The sequence below is a fragment of the Silurus aristotelis genome (genome assembly GCF_946808225.1).
Source record: "Silurus aristotelis genome assembly, chromosome: 13".
Taxonomy (NCBI): Eukaryota; Metazoa; Chordata; class Actinopteri; order Siluriformes; family Siluridae; genus Silurus; species Silurus aristotelis.
Window position 1 is genome coordinate 5,709,939 of NC_139586.1, and position 17,580 is coordinate 5,727,518.

Consider the following 17,580-nt stretch of genomic DNA (forward strand, 5'->3'; position numbering starts at 1 on the left):
AACTTAAGATGTGCCTGGACATGTGCTGTTTTAAGCAGGGGAGCCTTCCGTGCCATGCATGATTTCAAACCATGACGTCTTAGTGTATTACCAACAGTAACCTTGGAAACGGTGGTCCCAACTCTTTTCAGGTCATTGACCATCTCCTCCCGTGTAGTTCTGGGCTGATTTCTCACCATCCTTAGGATCATTGAGACCCCACGAGGTGAGATCTTGCATGGAGCCCCAGTCCGAGGGAGATTGACAGTCATGTTTAGCTTCTTCCATTTTCTAATGATTGCTCCAACAGTGGACCTTTTTTCACAAAGCTGCTTGGCAATTTCCCTGTAGCCCTTTCCAGCCTTGTGGAGGTGTACAATTTTGTCTCTAGTGTCTTTGGACAGCTCTTTGGTCTTGGCCATGTTAGTAGTTGGATTCTTACTGATTGTATGGGGTGGACAGGTGTCTTTATGCAGCTAACGACCTCAAACAGGTGCATCTAATTTAGGATAATAAATGTAGTGGAGGTGGACATTTTAAAGGCAGACTAATAGGTCTTTGAGGGTCAGAATTCTAGCTGATAGACAGGTGTTCAAATACTTATTTGCAGCTGTATCATACAAATAATTAGTTTAAAAATCATATATTGTGATGTCTCTCACAGTGGACATGCACCTACGATGACAATTTCAGACCCCTCCATGATTTCTGAGTGGGAGAACTTGCAAAATAGCAGGGTGTTCAAATACTTATTTTCCTCACTGTGTGTGTGTATATATATACTATGAAAATTGTAGATTCACACTGAAGGCATCAAAACTATGAATTAACACATGTGGAATTATATATGGAATTATATACATAACAAAAAAGTGTGAAACAACTGAAAAATGTCATATTCTAGGTTCTTCAAAGTAGCCACCTTTTGCTTTGATTACTGCTTTGCACACTCTTGGCATTCTCTTGATGAGCTTCAAGAGGTAGTCACCTGAAATGGTTTTCCAACAGTCTTGAAGGAGTTCCCCAAGAGATGCTTGGCACTTGTTGGCCCTTTTGCCTTCACTCTGCGGTCCAGCTCACCCCTAAACCATCTCGATTGGGTTTAGGTCCGGTGACTGTGGAGGCCAGGTCATCTGGCACAGCACCCCATCACTCTCCTTCTTGGTCAAATAGCCCTTGATGCCTTCAGTGTGACTCTACAGTTTTCATAGTTATAAAAATAAAGAAAACTCTTTGAAAGAGAAGGTGTGTCCAAACTTGGTCTGTACTGTGTGTGTATATATATATATATATATATATATATATATATATATATATATATATATATATATATATATATATATATATATATATACGCACACATAATACACACAGGCAAAAAGGAATCCAAAGGGATTTCTTAGGTCAGAAACATGTCACTTTCTGTGTGATTTATACAGCAGGTCTCAGTTAATAATAATACTAATGCTAATGATAGCCATTAATGGGGGCTGACAGCACAATCTGCTCCTGGTTTTTACCGCAGAGTTGATCGTTGCACACAAGGGTCACAGACAAGGCAAGAATCATGTCAGGCTTGTTAGTTTCTTCGAAAGGGGGAGGTATAGTGGATTATGAGCAGATCCCAGCCGATCCATGGCTAAGGATTAACTTAATTAGGCCTGATGTTCTGTCAAAATAACACATCAAAGATTAGATTTGTTACAATGGATCTGTCCCAGAGATAAATAATGCAGGCGAGGGAAATAACGATTTAGTGTTGAATCACTAAGAAGATAAAAAGAGTTCCTAGCAGAGGTCTGAATGAGAAACACATTATTGTAATTTTTCCAATTATAAATTAATTCAGCCCAAGTGATTAAATAAGTTTATAATTATAACAACCAAAATATTGCTACAAGCAGTGATCTGTCGGATATTGTTTTTCCACTTGACTGTTTTTTTTCATTATCTCAAAAGGTTTAAAGTGCTGTGTACTGACTATAACAGAGTAAAACTACATGGAATTAAGTAAGTACTGTGATGAGGTCAGAGTATCCGGGACTTGGATTTAAGCCTGAGCACTGTCGGTGGCGTTTCATTGGATGCTCTCTCTGTGTCTGTGTCTGTTCCCTCATGGTTATTTCCACTTCTACAAAACATGCCAGGAGGTATATAGGCTAAAATAAACTGTCTTAGCTGTGTGTGTGTGTGTGTGTGTGTGTGTGTGTATGTGTGTGTGTGTGTGTGTGTGTGTGTGTGTGTGTGTGTGTGTGTGTGTGTGTGTGTGTGCCTGTGTTGTGTGTGAGTGTTAGTCAGTGAACGGATCCCTTGGAACCGGCTAAATAGAATACACGATTTTCAATTCAATTCAATTTATTTTTATTTGTATAGCGCTTTTAACAATGAACATTGTCTCAAAGCAGCTTTACACAGATTATGTGGTGATTAAAAGTGAATATGTTCTTTATAAGTAAGTTTTTCCCTGATGAACAAGCTGGTGGCGACTGTGGCAAGGAAGAAACCTTGAAAGGAACCAGACTCAAGAGGGAACCCATCCTCATCTGGGTTGCACCGAATGTCCAGTCATGATGATCAGAAGCGAAAAAAAGTAGTCCTGAGTCAGTGTAGCAGACTGTTGACATTAACTACAGTTCAATCCATCCTCAAAGTGCCCGTTCTTACTCCGGAATTTCATGAAACCACCCAAGGTGTTGATAAGAAACCGCCCCAAGCTGCACAGAGTGGCCTCCAGTCGAAGAGAACACTATCCAGAGGCAGGCCTGGACGAAGTGGGAAGATCCACGGAGGGGAGAGGGGCAGGAACAGAGGTCATTGGAACCTCAGGAGCATGTTTAACTCGACCGAGAGAGAGAGAGAGAGAGAGAGAGAGAGAGAGAGAGAGAGAGAGGGAGGTAGTAAGCAAGCATTGACAATCATTTCATGGTAGAGTTCCTAAGAGCACATCTTCCCCATGTTTGATGCAAAGTGTATCCACACACAGCCAGTGTAGATTGGATAATTGCATCAACATGTATTCCTATTAAAGTGGCCAGAAAGTGTATGTGAGGGAACTAAACACATGTGGTGTGTATTGGAAACACTCTTTTGTTTCCAAGCACATGCATATTCATTGATTGGTGGGCATGCATTGAACACATCGCTAATTGCATTACCTTTTCATACAGCTTTGTGTCTTTACCCAGTCCAAATGCAATCATGCTGTTCCTGACATTAGTGAAGTGAACACTCTGCGCTCACGCTCTTTCTCCACGCTCTGTGGGATCTTGGCGCAGCCGCATTGTCTCGACATGTGCGTGTGACGCGCGTGCTCTTACGGCCATTTCCCGCGCAGCTGGCGCTTCCGCAGGCCCGTAATCCCACCATCTCGCCTGGCAACGGGACGCCATTTTCATTTAACCTCAGTGCTAATGATCGGCCTGAACGATCGAACACCTTTTTTTTTTTTTTTTGACGCCAGTAGTTTTTTTTTTCTCCAACTCTCGGAGCTCGATAGTGGCAAAAGAGCAGCTTTTCCAGAAAGAAAGTTTTTAAAAGTCAGCAGGGAGAAGATTCATTAAAGAGGTGTGTGTATGTGTGTGTGTGTTTTCTTCTTTGACAGAAGGAAGAAAATGATTGACCTTCTCTAGAGCGGCATGGGCTCAGCCCTATAATGACTTATAGATCACTAAAGCAGGGGGTGTCCAAACTTTTGGGGCAGATGTACACATCAAAATAGAGTCCAGTTTGACTAAAACAAAAAAACACAGTCTTTTACAGCAGAGAAAACAAACTTCTGTCATATCAAATTTACAATTTTACTATCCTATCAGTGAAATAATAATTATATAAAAGTTGTAAAAAATATAAATAGTAACTGTCCAGTTACATTTACAATCTCAATTGTAAAAAATTTCCTGTTCGAAGAAAATTCCTGGATTTTAATTCAATTCAATTCAATTCATTTTTATTTGTATAGCGCTTTTAACAATGAATATTGTCTCAAAGCAGCAGATTTTTACTTATACTTATACTTATTATACTTATGGGGTCCTACTAATTCCAAATAGCTAGGGAAAAAAAATGCATGCAGAATTAAAGGTTTTAAGAGGTTAAGTACTGGTTAGTTAATTCAGAAAACCTTTAAGAATGACTTGTGACTCTTGCCATCTACTGGTCAAATTGTATCATTGCAGGGTAATTCACAACGTAAAAACACGTACCGAATATATAATATATTCGAACAATTCAAAACCCTGTATACTCATACTCATAATGATTTATTGATATATATATTATTAGAACAGCTAAAACCTTTAGTAAATTTAAACAGTTGTGAAGTACACATCTTTGAGCGAAGGTTTTCTGCGCATGCGCATTGCCAGGCACTGCAACGCGGAAGTTTGCGAATCAGCCCAGTTGTGTTTCTATGTGAAACCTGTAATGAAGATTTTCGAGAGCGGCTTTAGTTTAGTGTTTACTGTTTTCGCCTTTTTAGTGGCGATAATTGCACCGGTTCTACACTACATGGAGAATTCAAAGGAATGCGTGGAGTATAAAGGGTAAACATTTGTACGACCATCTGAGTTCAATAAATCATATCCATTTCGAAATGAAATATTATACATCAGAGTAGTCACTGGTGTAACACTGTGGGCTGGTGATCTTATCCCGCTTATTTAACACTGCGTGGTTTAATAAACCGCTTTTGAACACGATGGTGAGCGTGTATTTAAATATGTATTAAAACTTACAAAATGCATGCTTGTGAAACATTGTAACGTAAAATAAATGTTTATATAAATACAAAACTGATAGTAACCGAGATCACATTTTAGTGAATTTGAGCTAGTCACAGTGTGTATGCTGAACATTTACATGATAATTTAGACAATGAAATGCTGTATAAACGGAATAAAAATGACCAGGCATAGAGAGTACAGTAATGTTATGGTGCACATAGTCGATGCTTAATTTTTTGTTGTTGCATTTTCTACGTTAATACAACGTTCATGCTATAAGCACTAGACTCAGGAGGGAACATCATCATCTGGGTGACACCCAGGGACTGTATAAATAACAGGGGTGGAAAGTGAAGAAAATGTCTCTGCCGCCCTCTAATGGCTGTCTGCGGTATATGTTTGGCCGCACTTATTCCCATCTACTGTAAGCCAACTGGGACTTTACTATTAGAGCTGCATACTGTAGACTGGAATAGACCTGTTGTGTTGCTGTATTTTTATTAGTACTTCAATATGTATTCGATACATAAAAGGGCGTGGCTGAAGAGGAGATAATTGGGATATAAGAGCTGAGCACCACACACCTAAAACTTGTAATGAAGTAGCTTAAGTTTGCTTAGTAGCTAAATTTTCTTAGGTGATTAACATAACTAGTCTTGAAATATCTATTACAAAAATACCCTTAGAGTAGGAGGACAGCACTCTTTCCCCAGTCAAAATGGTTCAGAGGACTGCCCTACAGCTGACTTAGTTAACACTTCATTTAGCACCTGCTTTGAACAAGTTTTTGGTTAAGCTTACGTTTCCCTAAAATTTTTTCCGTATAGTTGTTTCCTACAGATGGATGTTGAGACAACGTCTGAAAGTGCCAAGAGGGATAAAAACAAGACGTCCAATATTCCTATTGTCATAAGGACAAATTACGTAAACAATTTTTTACCTAAGATAAGTGCATTCTCTTAGATTAGTTAAAGTCTAACTCCTACTGGAGCTACATATTGCTCATAGTTAATGTATACTCAGTTCTTTGACTGCTACAAGTTTTTTCAAATATTCACAGGAACATTCTCCAACCTAAACATTTTATCAACATTCTCATCACAGTCTCTGGACTATGCTTCCTTTCTGAGCAGAGAGCAGAAACTGCACCAAGCAAAATTAACTTGCTGTTTTTGTTTTTACTCTGCAGAATGGATGTGGCAGCACTAGAGGAAAACTTCAGACAAAAGAATAAAAGTTGTTTTATTCTAGGGGCATCTGGAGAGACAGGAAAAGTTCTGCTAAAGGAAATTTTGCAGAGAAATATTTTCAACAAAGTTACACTGATTGGACGACGAAAGCTGAGCTTTGAGGATAAAGCTTATGAAAATGTGGTAATTAGCCATTCTCATTTACAGAAGTGCTAAGGAGTAAGCTGTCAAAAGTTTAAAAACACTAAGTCTTTTATGGTTTTTGAGACAAATGCATGTTCCTTTTGTTTATATTCAACACACTAGGTAGAAAGCAAAACACAAGAATTAGGCAGTGAATGACTGGAACAATGTCAGTGGACTGAGAGTCCAAATTTGAAATTTTTGACTCTCACTTATGTAAGACAGAGAACAGAAGAGATGATGTTTGTAGATTCTCTCATGAAGTTAAACCTAATGGCTTGAGGTTGTTTTAGAGCAAGAGTGCACTGATTGAAATCAACTTTACCAAACAAAAGACAATAACAATGACCTGGAATATATCTTCAATCTCTGTAAGCATTATTTAGGGAACTTTAGTGTTATACAGTGAGGAAAATAAGTATTTGAACACCCTGCTATTTTGCAAGTTCTCCCACTTAGAAATCATGGAGGGGTCTGAAATTGTCATCGTAGGTGCATGTCCACTGTGAGAGACATAATCTAAAAAAAAAAAAATCCAGAAATCACAATATATGATTTTTAAACTATTTATTTGTATGATACAGCTGCAAATAAGTATTTGAACACCTGTCTATCAGCTAGAATTCTGACCCTCAAAGACCTGTTAGTCTGCCTTTAAAATGTCCACCTCCACTACATTTATTATCCTAAATTAGATGCACCTGTTTGAGGTCGTTAGCTGCATAAAGACACCTGTCCACCCCATACAATCAGTAAAAATCCAACTACTAACATGGCCAAGACCAAAGAGCTGTCCAAAGACACTAGAAACAAAATTGCACACCTCCACAAGGCTGGAAAGGGCTACGGGGAAATTGCCAAGCAGCTTGGTGAAATAAGGTCCACTGTTGAAGCAATCATTAGACAATGGAAGAAGCTAAACATGACTGTCAATCTCCCTCGGACTTGGGCTCCATGCAAGATCTTACCTCATGGGGTCTCAATGATCCTAAGGAAGGTGAGAAATCAGCCCAGAACTACATGGGAGAAGCTGGTCAGTGACCTGAAAAGAGCTGGGACCACCGTTTCCAAGGTTACTGTTGGTAATACACTAAGACGTCATAGTTTGAAATCATGCATGGCACGAAAGGTTCCCCTGCTTAAACCAGCACATGTCCAGGCACGTCGTAAGTTTGCCAATGACCATTTAGATGATCCAGAGGACTCATGGGAGAAAGTCATGTGGTCAGATGAGACCAAAATAGAACATTTGTGTCATAATTCCACGAAACGTGTTTGGAGGAAAAAGAATGATGAGTACCATCCCAAGAACACCATCCCTACTGTGAAGCATGGGGGTGGTAGCATCATGCTTTGGGGGTGTTTTTCTGCACATGGGACAGGGCGACTGCACTGTTTTAAGGAGAGGATGACAGGGGCCATGTATTGCGAGATTTTGGGGAACAACCTCCTTCCATCAGTTAGAGCATTGAAGATGGGTCGAGGCTGGGTCTTCCAACATGACAATGACCTGAAGCACACAGCCAGGATAACCAAGGAGTGGCTCTGTAAGAAGCATATCAAGGTTTTGGCGTGGCCTAGCCAGTCTCCAGACCTAAACCCAATAGAGAATCTTTGGAGGGAGCTCAAACTCCGTGTTTCTCAGTGACAGGCCAGAAACCTGACTGATCTAGAGAAGATCTGTGTGGAGGAGTGGGCCAAAATCCCTCCTGCAGTGTGTGCAAACCTGGTGAAAAACTACAGGAAACGTTTGACCTCTGTAATGGCAAACAAAGGCTACTGTACCAAATATTAACATTGACTTTCTCAGGTGTTCAAATACTTATTTGCAGCTGTATCATACAAATAAATAGTTAAAAAATCATATATTGTGATTTCTGGATTTTTTTTTTTTAGATTATGTCTCTCACAGTGGACATGCACCTACGATGACAATTTCAGACCCCTCCATGATTTCTAAGTGGGAAAACTTGCAAAATAGCAGGGTGTTTAAATACTTATTTTCCTCACTGTATATCATGGAATGGCATGCCCAGTCATGCCACCTAAATCCTGTTGAACTGGATCGCAGCGTCAAGAAGAAATATCCAGCAAAGAAAATTTTTGAGGCATGGCAAAGTAGTTCAGCTGTTTGGAGAAACCATGATGCCAAAAGAGTATAAAGCTGTTATTCGTGATAAAGTGAATTTTTTAATGAAAATACTATTAAATAATAGTATTATAATTTTGTTTCAAGAGGACAGTAAAGAAAAATAAATATTTAAAGACATTGTCCCTTTTACCAGTGGTGGGCCGTCAGGGCCAGCAAAGCCTTCTTTGCCTACACACTATCAGAAGCACTGACCTACATTTACAACCTAAATTCTAATATTTGTTCCATGAAATTGTGTTTCTCTTTGCTGCACTGCTACCAGTACGTGTATGTGGATGTTAGATTTGTTGTCCAATCAGCCTCTATGTGCTGCCATGTCAATCTAATCTGCCCAGGGCCTTTAGAATCAGTAGTGCTGGCCGATTTACCTTAGTAAATATTAGCAATAGGTCTGATTCTTTAACCAATCAGATTACAAGAGCCAACACAGAGCCATCTAGCCGGCCCAGAGAAGCGTCAGCATTTTTCCATGCTCTGATTGGTTGGTCAGAGGGAAACACTTACAGCCAAGTTCAACTGGCAAAACACGTCTGTAGCGCTTTGCACACATTAATACATCAGAGTTTGACTTTTTTACACCCACAATGGCTGACGGAGGAAGAGAAATTGATTTGGTCTCTGACATACTTAAAAATCCATTTACACGTCAGACTATAAAAAAAAAAAAGCTAGACATCGTGAGGAGAGGTCAGCCAACCCCGAACCTAGCTAGCTTGTCTAGCTTATTTGCCACTTCCAGACCAGTGAATATGAGCGATACCACTGGGTTACAGCCTCTGATAAGCGCTGCATATTAATAGTATTCATTATTAGTATGGATCTCTGGTGAGTGGGTTGTATTTTATAAAAAATTTTTGTTTTTGTCATGTTATTAGACAAATATTGATTCTGAACTGCTCCAGATGATGTAGGTGGCACAGTTGCGGTTGTAGTGTAGAGTTTTGGAGCTTGCTTTAGTAAAATGGTATTCAAATTCCATATGCAAAATGCCTCTCTCTCTGTAATGCCACGCGTTGTTATATTGCGTTTTTGTATAGTATTGATGATTTCTTTAATTGGGAGGTGATAGTGGTGGTATTAAGAGGTGGATTAGGTCTGGTAATTCCCCACTGAAGATCTAGGTACCAAATGCACGGCCTGCCACTGCCTTTTACATACATATAAAAGTATACTGAGACTTAATCTATGGTAAAATTTAAACAACAAAGCATTAATGATCATGGAAAAAATCTATTTTAGGGTGTTGGGATGCAAACAAAGATAACTTCATTATTTTTCAGCAATTGTAGTAATCTTAAAATGTTCTTTCCGAGTGTAACATAGCAGTTTGCCAGTGACTGCAATTGTTTATTTATGTCTTAACGTCATTCCATACTGGACCAATCAGAATTGGGTATTCATCAGTGCTGTGGTTTGAATTGTCATTAAGCCTTAATGATCACCTAATACAAACAATGTACATTCTTCAGTGTTTATACCACTCTGCTGAAGGAAAAAAACTTCTACAGCTTAGTTACACAAGTCAGTTAAAGAAAATTATGATGATTGATATTTTATTTTTTTAGGTGCAAGAAGTGGTGGATTTTGAGAAGCTGGATGAATATGCTCAAGCATTCCAGGGTCATGATGTTGGATACTGCTGTCTTGGAACAACCAAAGCAAAAGCTGGAACTGTGAGTTTTTACTATAAAACTTATAATTCACAGTGTTTGTCATAACTTTACATGAGATATAGTATTACTATATATAAATGACTTACAATTATGGGGAACAAACTTATAGGCAATAAACCTATACCTTGTTTTATACAATTTCATCACCTCTTTATCTCTGTAAAGCTACTTTGAGACACTGTCCACTGTAAAAAGGGCTATACAAATAAGTTAAATTGAATTTAATATCATTAGCATTCCAAGATTTGTTGATGCCTTTATTTTGAATTAAAGCGATAAAGCACAAGTAATTAACATCTAAAGGCAGTTCATAGCTTTTTTTTCATACAACTTGTCTGCCAGCCTAATTCATAACTTATCAATAAAAATAGTTTTCCTCAAATATCAGAGTTCAATTGCAAACAGTGTGTCAAATGATGTATATAAATATTTGTTTTTGGAATTAAATGCTGAGAAAAAGAAGAAACACCTTCCTTTTCCACTGTACAAAATTAGGAGGTAGTTTAAGATATTTTGCATGTTTTGTAGAGATGTATTTGGGTTGTAAATTTTGCTGAAATCTGTAATCCCTTTTTAATTGTATCCCATGGAACACAGTTGGAAGGTTTAAAAAGGCTCACAACAAGGTCGTGGTCTGTATATTGCTGACTTTTAGATGAAGATTGACAGCTAAAAATTCTCTAAATTTTGTAGCCTGTAGTAAGTCACTTGTTTTAGCCCTCTTGATTCTCTTGGTGAGTTGCTCTAGCATGCAATCAAAGTTCTAGTTCATCCCAGAAGTCCCAGGATTTATTAGTGGGGTTGAGGTCAGGGCTCTGTGAAGGACACTTAAATTCTTCTCCTCCAACCATAACAAAATGGAGTTCAAAAGTTTGGGCCTCTTAATTCTACTGAAAAAGAAAGAATCATTTACAGTATCCAAAAACATTTTATACAGCTGCCTGGTTTATATTATCAGTGGAAATTTCAGGTGTCCACATACTGCTTTTGGCAGTATATGTAAAATATATAAAATATATAAAATAATTGTGGTCAATTAAAAAAAAACAAAAAATTCAATAAATCTTTATAATAATAAACAGAGTTAATTAAAAAAATGTATTAAATATAAAAAAAATGTGTTATGAACGTCTATGTAAAGTAAGTGTGACTGTGTGTTGCAGGAGGGATTTATCCGCGTCGATCATGACTATGTACTGAAATCTGCAGAACTCGCCATAGCAGGTGGTTGCACACACTTCCACCTGGAGTCATCTAAAGGAGCGGACAAAACAAGCAGTTTCCTTTACCTAAAAACCAAGGTGTAAATTTATACACACACAAACACAAAATGTAAAAGAGTATAAGTAAGTATAGTTTTATAATTGTATAAATGTATTTGATTTGTATTGTTGTGCTTTATCTGAGTGCTGGTGTTGTGTTGCAGGGTCAGGTTGAAGCAGAGATTGAGGAGCTGGGATTTGAGCGATACTCAGTCTACAGACCTGCGTATGTCACTACTTTTGCCTTCATTTGTTACACTTATTACTGCATGAGTGGCATGAAGCAGGTCTAAATTGAACCAATGGTTTAGTAAATGTGATTGGCTGCAGTATAAACAGGATGTTATGATACTTGATTTGAAGTAGCAGCTCAGTTCTAGACCGTCAAATATAGTGTGTATATTAATTATAAATGTATTATATAGAGAATGTAGTCCAACAATTGCCATTTCAAATTATTGGAGAAAGAAGAATTCAGGACTCAGCTGTATGGTGGTGGTTATTGGTGAGATAAATGTAAATATTAACACCCTTTTTTGATGTCTAAAAACCAAACCAGTGTGGGGCTTGTTGTCAACAGTAAGTGTACAGTAATATTTACAATTGTAGCATATTGTAAAGACGCATGACACCATTTCTATGTACTGGTACATGAACATTGTGATGAGGTGAGCGGTAAGTGTTAGGAAAGAAAAAATGTGGTAAAATATATTTACTGTTCAGGGTTTTTTATATGCTGTATTACTGAAGGTGACTACAGATGTTTGTATTGGTTTGTTTTAATTTCAGAGTGCTCTTGGTAAACAGAGAGGAAAGCAGACCAGCTGAATGGGTGGCACGCAAATTTTTTGGAGCTTTCTCTTCCGTGTTTCCCACAGCTATGTCCATCCCCATCTCCGCTGTGGCTCGAGCCATGGTGACCAACAACCTCATTAAGGGAGAGGGAAAAAATGAGATCCTTGAAAACAAAGCCATTTATAACCTTGGCAAGATCGGGGACAAACAGTAATCTGTGTCATGTATCTGGGTGCTTTAAATTTCTAATCCATAAAGGGATGTTTTGTGATTTGGTGATATTATTTTCAGAGCAAATTGCCTTGTGTAAAGGGACATGTCAGAACATAAGGGATCTTTCTGTTAATCTTTGAGCTTTTTTTTATGCAGTCACTTTCGGGTGCTCAGTCTGATGTATACTTGCATTATCAAACAAGCAAATTATTGTATCCTCCACTTTATTTTACTAGGCAGTGCAGCATTAATGAATCTCTCTCTCTCTCTCCCTCTCTCTCCCTCTCTCTCTCTCTCTGTTTTGTGCAATTCACTATTTTTTATATATATATATATATATATATACAGTACAGACCAAAAGTTTATATATATATATATATATATATATATATATATATATATATATATATATATATATATATATATATATATATATATAAAGAGTTTTCTTTATTTTCATGACTTACTAGAGTCACACTGAAGGCATCAAAACTATGAATTAACACGTGGAATTATATACATAACAAAAAAGTGAACTGAAAATATGTCATATTGTAGGTTCTTCAAAGTAGGCATCAAGAGAATGCCAAGAGTGTGCAAAGCAGTAATCTAAGCAAAAGGTGGCTACTTTGAAGAACCTACAATATGAACCTTGTTATGTATATAATATAATGTGTTAATTCATAGTTTTGATGCCTTCAGTGTGACTCTACAATTTTCATAGTCATGAAAATAAAGAAAACTCTTTGAATGAGAAGGTGTGTCCAAATATATATATCATTATTATTATTTTTTTTAATGATTGTTAATAAATGATAAATAAATGTTTGTTTATTTATTTATCTGGAGCAAATTGACATGGATGATTAAATGATACCTGCGCTTAAGCAGGTCTTCCACAAGAAAGTCTATATTTTGGTCTGTTAATTTAATAAATTTAATAAAACAAAGCTTCCCGTGGGCTCACCATCTGCAGGAGGGACCGTAAGGGACGGTGCTGTGAGGATTGGGCAGCAGTCGAAGGCGGGGGCCTGCTTAGACTGCTGCCCCCGCAACCCGAATTACGGATAAGCGGGAGAAAATGAATGAATGAATGAATGAATGAATAATAAAACAAATCTGTCTGATCTTTGGTTAAAAACCTTTCCCACATTATTATAGAGATATAGATTATTAATTGTAGGGATTAATTTAGCAAGCAATGAGCAGTGTTGATTGCAGTGTAGAGCTCAATTCATTTCAATTTGTACAGTGCTTTTAACAATGGATATTGTATCAGTGCAGCTTTATACAGATAAAGTTGTAATAATAGAATTTATAAGTTTGTCCATAATGAGCAAGCCAGTGGTGGCTGTGGCAAGTAAAAACTATACTAGTATAAGGAAGGAAGCTTGTGAGGAATCAAACTCAAAAGGGAACCCAAACTTTTTATAAAACCTTTGTTGACCCTCCAAGATTAGTTTAAGTTTACCAATTACAAGCAAATAAGAAATAATCACATACATACATTTTATACAAGACAAATAAAAAGAGATTTATTTATGCATAAAATTGACCTGAAATGTTATCAGATCATCATTTTGGGCCTAAAGAAAATACAGAGAAAACCCCATTAAAGCATTTTCATTCTTAAACCTTTTTTTCAGTAGCTGGTGTTGAGCACAAAATACCTGCACAAAACAGTGGAGGAGTCTGGGTTTAAATAAATATCAACAAAACATAGAAAAATAGGGCTAAGCACGTCTGTGATGAAAATATATATACAAATATGCAAAAGTCTTTTAAAAACAAAGCTGTATTGATGCATTTCGAGAAGAGATTAATGAAAAAACTGATTAAAATTTAGCACCACAGATGTAACATAAAGGACCAATAAATGGAAAAAAAAAATGTTTTTAATAAAGCATGGCAGCATGAAAAAATGTTTTCTAAGAAAAATAAGATTTTCTAAGATACATCCTTGACCTTATTGGTAATTAAATATTTTAAAATATTTAGAGTCCACACTTTTTCAATGGAATGTTATCAAAGTGGCCATTTAATTAGGACACAACATATGCCAGTATGGTTCTAAAAAAGACTCAAATTCTTCCGTTTCGACCTGAAGGAGTAGATAAAAAACATCGTGACGTCCTGATTCTAGTCTCAAAGGGATGGGACAAAGAGACCTAAGATCTAATTCAGTAAGAAATGAGTCAGTAAGAAGATAATTGACCCCACAGCATCCATTGCAATTGCAACTTCCTGTCAAGTGACAGGTATTTTATATGTGGAAAAAACACTCAAGCATATGAAAGCTGCCTATTGTCAGGCATGTGGCAGGCCACCAGTGCCAGCAAGGTCTTCTTTGCTGGTCTAATCTCTTTTAGAATCACTTACTTATGTTTTAATATATTTTTGTCCATATGTATTAAAAAGTGAACCTAGCCATTAGGGTTGCACAAGCCAGTGAACTCTTAGTGCCGGTCTCAAGCCGGGATAAATGGGGAGCGTACCGTTAGGAAGGGCATCTAGCATAAAACGTGACAAATCAAATATGTAGATCACAAACCTGAATTCCATACCAGATCGGTCTGGTTAACCATACCCAAACCTGAATAACCATACCCGGGTTACCAACGACTGCCACAGGTATTATTAGCCAACAGGGTACTGGTGGAAATTGGGCTAATGTTGGCCGAAGGAGGAAAAGGAGAGGAGGAAGACGTCTACAGAGACAGCAGGGAAAGGAGAAGTGGAGGAGAGTGGAGGTTAGAGTTGGAACTTGTTGGTATGTTGGTACTATGACTAGTTAAGGGAGAGAGTTAGCTGATGTAGAGGAGAAATGTAGACATGTTGTGTGTGCAGGAGACCAAGTGAAAGGGGAGTCAGGCCAGGAACATTGGCAACTACTGCAAAAGTGATAATGGAGATAGGTAGGAAGTCACTTGGTGTGATATCCGAAAAGAGAAAGGAAGACAAAGAGACGAGGTGGTGGAATGAGGAAGTGTAGGAAAGCATAAGGTGAAAAAGGTTGGTGACACAGAACTGGAATCGACAGAAAGATGAAAAAAGTAGGCATGAGTACAAGGAGATGCAGCAGCAGGTAAAAAGGGATGTGGCAAAAGCAATAGAAAAGGTATATTAGGAGAATTTGGACAATAAGGAAGGGGAAAAGGATTTTTAACGATTGGCCAGGCAGAGGGACCGAGCTGGGAAGGAGCTGGGAAGCTGCAGCACGCAAGTTGGGCATGGAGGGAATATTTTGAGCATCTGATGAATGAGGAAAATTAGTAAGACAGAAGATTGTATGATGTGGAGATGGTGAAGCAGGAAGTGGATAGGATTAGTAAGAAGGAAGTGAGAGCAGCGATTAAGAGGATGAAGAGTGGAAAGTAGGTAGGACCAGATGACATACTGGTAGAAGCATGGAGATGTTCAGGAAATATGGCAGTGGAGTTTTTAACCAGGTTGTTCATTTTGGAAGGTGAGAGGATGCCTGAGGAATGGAGAAGGAGTGTGCTGGAACCAATTTTTAAAAACAAGGGAGATGTGCAGACCTGCAGTAACTACAGGGGAATCAAGATGATTAGTCACACCATGAAGTTATGGGAAAGCGTAGTGGAAGCCAAGTGGTACAACAGGGTGGAGAGAGGAGTTGTGGTATTGTGTAAGGAAGTCAGGTGTGGCAGAGAAGTATGTGAGGGTGGTGCAGGACATGTATGAGGACAGTGTGACAGCATTGAAGTGTGCAGTAGGAATGACAGACCGGTTCAAGTTGGAGGTTGGACTGCATCAAGTATCAGCTTTGAGCCCTTTCCTGTTTGCTGTGGTGATGGACAAGTTGATGGACGAGGTCAGACAGGAGTCTCCATTGACTATGATGTTTGTGGAGAATATTGTGATTCATAGTGAGAGTAGAGAGCAGGTTAAGAAAAGCCTGGAGAGGTGGAGATAGACACTGGAGAAAAGGGGAATGAAAGTCAGTAGGAGTAAGACAGGAATAAGATCTGCTGTGGTGACCCCTAGGGAGCAGTCGAAAGAAGAAGAAAATATATTAAGCAGTGGTGGACAGTAATGAAGTAAATGTAATTCGCTGTGGCCCCTGAAGGCTTACCTTATCTCTACTTTTACTCAAGTACCTGCTTTGTGTACTTTGTCATCCACTGCTTTAGTAGCAGCACATCTGAGTGTAATTTAAGGTTGGAGTTTCTATCCAATCAGATTTCAGCCAATACATAACAGTGCAGGCTTTTGGTATTTTAAAATCCATGTTACTTGAAACTTGTTTTAACCAGTCAGACTTTGCCATTTGATCACTCCAAGGCCCCCAGCAGGCATCTTCTTGCATTCTCCTTCGTGTAGAATTTGCACAAAAACACACAATTTGCCTTAATTTCGAATATCCAGGAAAACCATTTTACGAGATAAATATGCTAGAGATAATGCATGCAGGTGGCTGCAGTGAAAGGAGACTTCTTGAATTCTGTTCATTGGGTTTCTTGTTTTAGTTTTGACATTCATCTGTACTGCATGAGATACCTGTCTGTCATGCAGCACTTTGTTATTCTGCATTTTTGTTTACTATTGAGGATTCCTATGCTTGTGAAATCATAATGATGGTATTAAGAGAAGGCCTAGTTGTAAAATGCACGAGCCACCACTGCTGTCAGGACTAATTTATTTAGATATAAACTGATATTATTGTTAGACCAGTGTCGGGGACTGATTTTTGTAAAGAATATATTTGTTGTTCCAAATTAAGTAGCAATGAGGACTAAACTTATGTTTGTAAATCAGGTACTGGACCAGAAGCGCTCGTTTCTGAAATTCTGACAGTTTAAAGAGTGTCAAAACGAGTGTATTTCTTCTTCTTTTTTTAATTTGCCAAGGTATCACATTATACATACACAAAGCAAGTGTAGAAGTACATGAAAATATAGATACAGGACAAATGTGAAAAAAGTCAAGAAAATTAAATGTTTAAATGAAATGTAAATTAAAGCAAAGCGCTAATTATAAAGTAATTACAGGATATAAACGTAAAAATTATCAAAATTAATTAAAACGGTAGCACATGTTTATTGTAATTACAGCTTTCGATTTATTTAAGGATAAAATAGCGTGGATATATTGCCGGACTTCCTTTTCAAAAACAACGAATATGAGATTTTGACGAATTCATTAACTACGATGAATATGAAATTTGGCAAGCAGTAATAAAAGATTAATAATAAAATGCTCATCATATTTGCCTTTTTTTTCCATAGTATAGAAACCAAACAAAACATCCTTAAAGAATAGAGAGAAATCCGTAAGCTCCCTACAGTTTATAAACATAAAACTATAAAAAAATGTAATCCAAAATAATTGTGTACGAGGATAATCGCAAAAAAAACATGCCCTAATACGCGTGTAATGAAATAACGCCAA

General features: G+C 37.8%; 1 protein-coding gene across 1 annotated transcript; it reads left to right on the top strand.

Annotated features, from left to right (window-relative positions):
• Nucleotides 1-4,338: 4,338 nt before the first annotated feature.
• On the top strand, nucleotides 4,339-12,485 carry htatip2 (HIV-1 Tat interactive protein 2). The gene is made up of 6 exons (XM_083558212.1): nucleotides 4,339-4,520; nucleotides 5,890-6,073; nucleotides 9,791-9,898; nucleotides 11,062-11,199; nucleotides 11,325-11,386; nucleotides 11,950-12,485. Exons 1-6 carry the CDS (start codon nucleotides 4,402-4,404, stop codon nucleotides 12,167-12,169), a joined length of 831 nt encoding a protein of 276 aa, XP_083414338.1. The 5' UTR covers nucleotides 4,339-4,401; the 3' UTR covers nucleotides 12,170-12,485.
• Nucleotides 12,486-17,580: the final 5,095 nt, after the last annotated feature.

Excerpts from the sequence above, each read along its gene's own strand:
- htatip2 (XM_083558212.1), top strand. The coding sequence starts at position 4,402 with ATGAAGATTTTCGAGAGCGGCTTTAGTTTAGTGTTTACTGTTTTCGCC. Across the intron at positions 4,521-5,889 it reads GAATGCGTGGAGTATAAAGG|AATGGATGTGGCAGCACTAG; the intron begins GTAAACATTTGT and ends TTTACTCTGCAG. Across the intron at positions 11,387-11,949 it reads TACTCAGTCTACAGACCTGC|AGTGCTCTTGGTAAACAGAG; the intron begins GTATGTCACTAC and ends TTTTAATTTCAG.